The sequence below is a fragment of the Poecilia mexicana genome, unplaced genomic scaffold (genome assembly GCF_051168715.1).
Source record: "Poecilia mexicana isolate PSO_F unplaced genomic scaffold, ASM5116871v1 scaffold_3, whole genome shotgun sequence".
Taxonomy (NCBI): Eukaryota; Metazoa; Chordata; class Actinopteri; order Cyprinodontiformes; family Poeciliidae; genus Poecilia; species Poecilia mexicana.
This window is the reverse complement of record NW_028263372.1, coordinates 908,026-916,310: the sequence shown is the minus strand read 5'-3', so window position 1 is coordinate 916,310 and position 8,285 is coordinate 908,026. Positions and strand designations below refer to the sequence as shown.

At 39.3% G+C, this 8,285-nt stretch overlaps 1 protein-coding gene across 1 annotated transcript; it reads right to left on the bottom strand.

Moving 5' to 3' along the window:
• Positions 1-1,163: 1,163 nt before the first annotated feature.
• LOC106925754 (protein Lines homolog 1) lies at positions 1,164-7,676 on the bottom strand. The gene is made up of 6 exons (XM_015000228.2): positions 6,708-7,676; positions 6,543-6,632; positions 5,466-5,598; positions 4,710-5,276; positions 3,562-3,745; positions 1,164-2,523 (listed from the first exon to the last, which is right to left on the bottom strand). The coding sequence occupies exons 1-6, from the start codon at positions 7,026-7,028 to the stop codon at positions 1,869-1,871; spliced, it is 1,950 nt and encodes a 649-aa protein (XP_014855714.2). The 5' UTR covers positions 7,029-7,676; the 3' UTR covers positions 1,164-1,868.
• Between the last annotated feature and the right edge of the window lie 609 nt (positions 7,677-8,285).

Here is an 8,285-nt window from a genome sequence, read left to right as displayed (position 1 = left end):
ATTAAAAAGGAAATACAAATAAAATAATAAACCAAAGCAAAGAGCAAGAGAAGAAAAATAATCTAATAATGTTGATCCAAAGTATATAAACTAGATACTCCTGTTCAGGGTTGCTAGATAAATATAGATAAGTATCCTCTGGTCTAATTCCTTTTCTGGGTTGGAAGAATAGCTGTCCAAAAAGTAGTTGCTAAGGTAGTTTTTTCTGGATTCTAAGTTTGTTCTGTTCTGGGTTTCTAGATAAGCATAAGTAAGTAAGTAAATATCCTCTGTACTTTCTAAGTATGTTCAAATTTTTAAAAGTAAATGTTCCTGTTCTGGAAGTAGTTTTTTCTAGATTCTATGTTCGTTCTAATTCCTCTTCTGGATTGCTAGATAATTATAAGTTAATGAGTATCCCACAGTTTCTAAGTAATAATAAAAACTAAATGTTCCTGATCTGGAAGAATTTTTTTTCTGGATTCTAATTTCATTTTAATGTTTTTTCTGGGTTACAATAATAGGAGACTCTCTGCATAATAACCTAAAATGTAATTCTAAAAGTATTGGTCCAAATAGTGAGCACTCCACAATTTCTGAAATTAGTAATAAACTAAAAAGTAAAGTATTGGTCTAAATAGTGAGTTTCTAAGTTTGTTCTAATTCATTTTCTGGGATAAATAGTGAGTACTCCACAGTTTCTAACAAGTAATGAATAAACAAGACAGACAGACAAGGGCAAGAACCGACAAATCAAGGGAAGATAGTACAAGTATAGCAACACTCAAGACAAGGCCAGCAAAGACAGGCAGTAAATAATAAAGACGTTGTGATATTCTGATTTAATAATGTAATTAAATTAGTTGTGTTACTACCCCACGCCACTAGAGGCAGTAGAAGGCCCAAAAAAGATGCAACTAAGGAGCAGATTTAGAAGTACGCCGAAAACTCCAGAATTTGTTAAAAACTGTGAGCTGTGCTGAAGTAAATAAAAGAGAGAAGTTCAAATACATGCCGACAGTGAAAATTCTTCTTAAAAATGAAGATATATCACAGATTTAAAAAGAAATTTAAAACGGAAGGCCGTGGATAATATAGAAAATAGCGCCCCCTTCACTGGGCCAGGACCCCTCGACCTCGTTAGCTGCATTAATTGCCTAAAGAAAATACGAGGTAGAAATCTAGGCATTTTGAAACCACTTTTATTGAAACCACTAATATTGAAAGACCAACATTTTTGTAATAAACACTTTGATCAGACATGACAGCAACACGGTCCAACGACAAGTACCAAATCTTCCGTTTTTGTTTCGAAGGTTTCCTAAAGACACGATGTGAGGAAGAAGTGGGAAATATCTTTAAAGAAAGACGGATTCACTGCAGCACGGATGAATCTCTCATCGGATTTTGGACTCAATCTCAGCTGCTGAATCACTCTGAAGCTAGAACTCGTCGGCTGAAAAACACACTCCTGATCAAAATCTTAAGACCAGTCCAAAAATTGCAAGAATTTGCATTTTGCACTGTTGGATCATAAGAAGGTTCTAAGTAGAGCTTCACAATGTTAAAATAAGAAATCAGCGTTAGAGACAAAAACTTTGAAACAAGCCTTGCTTGTTCAGTGTTTTTCTAAATGTGCCATTATTTTTGTTCAGCTTTTTGAGAGGACACTCAGAGGCTTTACATGAAATCAGTCATTTTTCATTCTCACACTGATAGTAGGAAGTTACTGCTGCACCCCATCGTTGTAACCCTGCAATGACAGGGTGCTCCTTTCTTTCTCATGACTCTCAAACTAAAATCATAGAAGTGAAACACCTCAAGTTAAAAATATTTTACTCTGGAAGGCCAGTGAAGTTTTTAAAAAGTTTATTTTTCATTCAAACACCTTATGAAAGTGGTGACCTCTGATAACAGTTCTCTACTTGTGCTAGAAGCTTCAGGAGCGATGAAGGGTTGTACGGAAAGAGTTGTTTAGTCTGCAGCCTCGTCACCACCTGTCTGAGTTCTGACAGGCAGAAGACGGCTCTGTCCAACACATTTAATGTTTCTTCCTCCAACACGGCTGCTGCAGTTGGACACACCTTCTCATTTTGTATCACTGATGAACAGGGTTTGGTTTTCAGTTTGGAGCTCCTGTCCGTCATCAGTGCAGCTGTGGTTTGAGACTGTTTGTGCCCATCAGAGGTTTCTTCATTGGACTCGTCAGAACTGTCATACTCCACAAGCCGAAGCCCAATGCCTGAACTGGAGCCTTCCAGTGGTGGGACAGAACCTCCAGGCTCAGAGCCATGAGCGTCAGCAAGACGCTTCACATTTCTGTGACTGCACGCCGCAGCGAAGCCTTGCCAATCTTCTCTGAGGTACTTTAGGTAGCGAACAAAGTATTCCAGGAAGCAGGTTTCAGAGGAGATGAGGAAGTCGAGGAGGATGCTGTGGTCAAAGGACAGGCTCTGCAGCAGCAGCACAAAGTGGCAGTGAGGGTTGCATCCAGATGCACAGGCTGCCTCCAGCACTGAATAACCGTACCAGCCTGAACAGCGTCTGGAAGACAAGAGTCCCGGTGGGAGTTAGTCCTCCCTGCCTGAAGGAGCGCTCATGTCTAAGGAATCAGCACTTTCTTTACAGTTTTTCTGTTAAAGATGGGCAACTTTAACATTTTTGGATTGCAACTAAGCCCAATATTATTCATACCCCTGGTAGTGTATGGAAGTAATTTTTTAAGGCAGACAGGTACAGATTAGGGTGACAGTACAGAGGCCTTCCAACCTAAAAGACTTGGATCTCATCAAAGACAGATCAGCAGAAGCCTTATAACTGGCCAACAGTTATAAGAAGGGGCTTAAATAGTGTAACAACAATATATTTTTCCATTGATTACACTGGTCAACAACCAAAGAAATATACTCTTGTGTTTTTCAAATGTCTTAGGATCATTTTGATGTGCAGGATTAAAAAATAACATTGGTTTTCCTCAATCAGGCCAGTTTACATGTACTTACCCTTATCAGTGTTTATTATTCAATTTACAGAAATCCCAGTTTGCAATATTTAACTAATACACTCTGTTAGAAAACTTTGTTTTCCTAAAACGTTTTTTGGATGAGAAATATTAATGGAAATGAACTGATAATGCCACAAAAATGTCACCAATTTAGTCAGAAGATCAGATTTCTCTAAATCAAATTAGAATAAAAACCTGACCTGACTGAGAAAAATGGATGTCATTTTTTGATTCAGTGGTTCTAAATAGTCTTAATTCAGCTGTAAAAACAGACAACTTCCAAAAAAAATTTTTTTTTGTAGCCGAGTGTTAACATAATTTTTGACGAGGCTTTTTTTTAATAAACTGAATCTATAAGTTACTCTTTTACATTTATAGGTATAAAAAAATATTTTTTTCTCTGAGGTCTGAGGGATGCCCAACTCATTTCCTGTCAGAAACAAACTTCTTAATTAAGTGAAAATAGTTTGAAATCTAACTCAGCCAGGTTTGTGAATAAATCTGGGCTTCACTCTGCATCATTTAGTCAGAAAGCAATTAAACAAGTAAATGACACACTCAGCTAATATCTGTTTTACCTATAGCTGAGGAATATTGGCAGAGATGCACTGGCTGCCTCCATTAGGTCATCATCCTGTTCTCCAAACAGCAGGCTGATCCAACTGCAAGAGTGACTGACTTCAGTCTGAGAGACATCCAACCTCCTCAACCAGGACCACAGACTCTGTAGATATGAGTCAGCCTCTGAGGTTCTGTCCACACCTGCATGGAGCACAGAAATATCATTATGCTTCCCAAAGTGTACACATGATTTTAGACTCCAGTTGTTAAGTCTCTGAAATTCAGCAAGATCTGGAGAAGTACAGATCAGACTTTTCCTGACCAAAACTGATTTAAAGGTTTTCTTAGAAAGGCCTAAACTTCCAATTCTAACATTTTATTCTAAGGTCTACCAAATAAAAAACAAAAAGTCTGCAGTAGGACCGCAACTGTATCCGAGATACAGTTACGGTCTTTAAATGCAAAAGGAATTAATGGAATTAAAGATAATCCTCAATTCAAAGCATAACTTAAACTCAATTAAAAATACTTTATTAATCCCAGAGGGAAATTAAATAATGTAATAAAAAACAGCTCCTCCTCCCAGTGTTCCTACTGTCATCTGCAGGAATACACTGCTCAGTCAGAAACAACCAATCAGAGCCAGGAGGAGGGTCTTAGTCTTGCTTGTGTACATCCTGCTCACACCCTCCCCTTGCTCTCAGCTATGCTAAAACTTATTGCTGACATCAGAGTGTTCAGGCTAGTTAGCACAGCCACCAATGATGGCGGAGAAACAGTTTTTCTGGAATAGTAAGTTGTTTCTCCACCATTATCACATTTAGCAGCAAGTACATGATTGACACCGCTGAAACCCTCCTCCAGGTTCTGATTGGTTGTTTCTGCAGACGGCAGTAGGAGCACAGGGAGGAGATCAATCTTTTCACTGATTGTGTCTCATGACAGTGAAAATGATATCAAATATGTAAAAAACAAACAAAACATGTCTATAAACGTTACAAACTGCAGCTTTAACCAAGCATGTATGTATTTGGAGAGAGAGCAAAGGGAATCCATGCATGCACAGAACATACAAACACCATGCAGAACTTAAGTTGTAATCCAGCAGTGCTAAGATCACCATTGTCCAGACCCACAACATGAAGTCACAAAGCTGAACTCTGACCTGCAGCAGCAGCTGTCTGGAGGTGAAGCTCTACAGATTTGAGAAGAACCAGACTGACTGCCCTCAGCATGGAGCCATCTGGTTTCAGGCCTTCCTTTTCTCGCCCTCCAAAGAACACGGCCCGTTCCACCTGCAGGCTCTGCAGCCAGTCAGCAGCCACTGCCTGTAAGACACACTGAGCCAGCACACAGCGGTCAGCACGCAAATCTTTGTGCTCCCGCACGTACAGAGCCACTCCCTCCAGGGACCAGTCCTCTCCCAGCTTCTGAAGCAGAACTCTCTTGAGCAGAAGCAGGATTCGCTTTTTCACAAAGTAGTCAGAGCAGCAGCTGACGGTCATCAGGAGCGCTGCAGACTGTACTGCAGGTATCCTCTGGCTTCTCAGGTTGAGCCCAGCTCCACAAATGAAACCCGATGCAGTCAGAACCTCCAGCAGGTCCAACAGCAAGCAGAATGTCGTTCTCCAGGAGCTGCTGAAGTCAACCTCTGTCCTCTCTTCAGGAAGCAGCTTAGAACACAAAGCAGTCAGGCTGCAGTCAAACGCTGCCACGACCTCTGCAAGGAGCACTGATGGAGGAAACGGATATTAGACAGACGCAACGTTAGACTCAAAAACAGAGAAACTCAGTGGTTGGCAGAGGGGTGAGCAATGTGCAGCACAGAATAAATACTGCAGGACTTGTTCTGAGATACCCACAAGGGAACTAAGTGATCCTGAAGACTGAAGCAGAATGTACTGAAACCAACAGGAAGTACCTTGATGCGACTGTTTGAGGAGCTTTTTGACGACTTCAGTGAGAGACCAAAGGCAGGCGTCAAGTTCAGGACCAGGAGGAGAGCTGCTGAAAGCCTGCACACACTGCTTCTGCCAAACAGGATTCACTGCGCCCTGGAGAGGTGGAGAGCTTTTTATTTAAAAAATAAACAAATCATCACTGAGTAGAATGTACCAGTATTAACTGTTTGTGTAGCTGGATCACAAACCGGGCTGGAGGTTCAGGAGAAGAAACAGCAGCAGGATACAAAGTGGAGGAATCAATTTATTGAAAACACCATTAAACTCGATCCAGTATAAATTAAATATACTTTATTTATCCCAAAAGGAAATCAAAAGCTGTGATGGAGAGTTGTGGGAGATAATGCAGCTCAGCAATCCAGCCACGTTGAGAGACAGAATGTCTCTGTGGGAGTCACAGCCATAAAAAAAAAAAATTAAAAAAAAGATTTATGCATAAATTTAACAGGCGGTCTTTAATAACTGGCCATCAGATTAACAACCTAAGTCTGAATGCAGCTCTCTTTTTTTATCTGTGTTTAAAGGCTCTGCTTACACAAAATGAAAATGTGTCATTTTTCCCACACTTTTAAGATTAACAGATTAAAATGTGTAATGGTCTTTGAGTTCAGACAATGTGGCAGTTTTAGTTTTTAACCTGTATTACGAACTTGTTAAATTATTATTATGCTCCCCAGACCAGCAGAAAAGTATGATAGCATAGAGGTGTTGTTAGAAAAATGAGTAAAGTAAAAAAGAAAAAAAAATCTGAAATTTTCAGTTTAATCTCAACAATTTCTAAAAAAAAGAAAAAAAAATTCAAAGGTCAAAATTTCTGACATTAATCTCATTTTTGGAAGAGATTTACTCCCTTATACAATGGCCCATTTACAGCGAGGTGGAACAAAGAAAGACTGCACCTACATTCAGAAGTCTGTTACAATGTTCCACCAGAACATAGATTGTTTCATTATTTGACAAGAATCAGCTCAGCACTGCAGGAGTCGTGAAGATAAGAATATTATGGAAAAGTCGTTTCCTTTTTATGAACTACTCACTGATGTGCTGATAAGGTAGAGAACACACACAGACGCAGACTTTGCAGCCAGATGTGAGATCACCTGATCCTCAGATTGGAAGTGGAGCACCTGAGGACCAAAGCGGGTTCTTCATGATGACGTCTTCTCGTGTTTGTCTGTGGTTTCACTCAGTAGGTTACTTACAAGCTGAGACATGAGGTCCATGGGGTCAAACAGAAGGCTGAGGATGTCCCTCCAGGGGCCCCGTACAGCTCCATCCAGGCTCTGAGCGGACAACCCGCAGCAGATCTTCCTCAGCAGAGTCAGACTGAAGGCGATCAGCTCCCACGCGGTTTCAGCGCCTTCCTGCGTGTCCCTTTCCGGCACCTGTCCACAAACGCCAGAAAACAGCAGCCTCGCAACCTCACCACCGCTTAGTTTCGGACAAATTCCTCCGAGAAGAGCCCGGTAGCAGTGAGACAGCTCTCTGATGGAAGACGGCCCGGGACTCTCCGGGAGATCCATCCTTCCGCTCAGAGAAAAATAGTATCATAGCTACATCTGATCAAGTCCATTTGATTTCTCTTTTTCTTCACTGATGGGTTTCTTCTTGTTGTTTTTCCTTCTTCTTCTTCTTCTTCTTCTTCTTCTTCTTCTTCTTCTTTATGTTTTAACGGCAGCTTGCATCCATTATTGTTGTACTACTGCCATCTATTGGATCCTAATATCTATACCTCAAATTCTCAAAAAGATCCCAGTATTTTTTTTAAAAACGAAAAATCTTCTTTTCCCCCTCAATACTATTTAACTGATCAACCACATTCTCAAATTTCAATTCCCTATTAAAACCTAATTCCGTTTTTAATAATCTTCTTTGATTTGCATATTTTCTACAACTAATAAAAACATGTTCCATAGTTTCTAAAGTATCACACCAACTACAGAGTTCCATTTAAAAAAACTGCGCCCGTATTTATCTCCTCCCTCCTGTTTATTCCTCTGATCCTTACTACATCAACTGTATTTTGTATCCTATATAAATGTCTTCCATTTATTTTATTATCCCACCTAATTTTCCATATCTTCTTGCTTTCTCCCCAAACTATACTTTTGCCTTCAAATTTAGATAACTTTGCTGGCATATCAATATCTTCTTTTATAATAGCCTCCTTAGCCAACCTACTTGTTCTTGTTCTTCTTTGATGTTTATTGGCGGTTGGCAAACGACGAAATTGTTGCACTACCGCCACCGGCTGGTATAGTAATCAGCTGTGTTCATTTGAGATAACGAAATATTATAACTAACTTTTTTGAGTCATTTCTAAATAGATCAAGTAAATCTAGTATAGCTTAAATTGTATTTAAATTTGAATCAATTATTGTCTTTCTCCTTAGTAGTTTTTATATTGTTTCATCACAGTATTCAAACTGACCCCCCGAAATATTTCCCCAAAATAAAGGTTTCTATTCAGTCTAGTACTTGGCCCAAATCTTTCTTCCATTGCTTTTGCCTTTTCTCATTCATTTCCTGTTTTATTAAAACCAATAACTCCACGTGGTTCCAGTGGCCCCCTTTGCATTAGTGTTTTTTTTTCCTGTTTTTTTTCTAATGGCGATTTGCAAACAACTGGATGAATTATAGCCACCTTGAGAATTTTAATATGGCTCAGAATCTATTTTCTACCTCTATAATCTTTAAAACAAATTTAAATACACCCCCTGATAATAATAATAATAATAATAATAATAATAATAATAATAATAATAATCACTTTTATAATT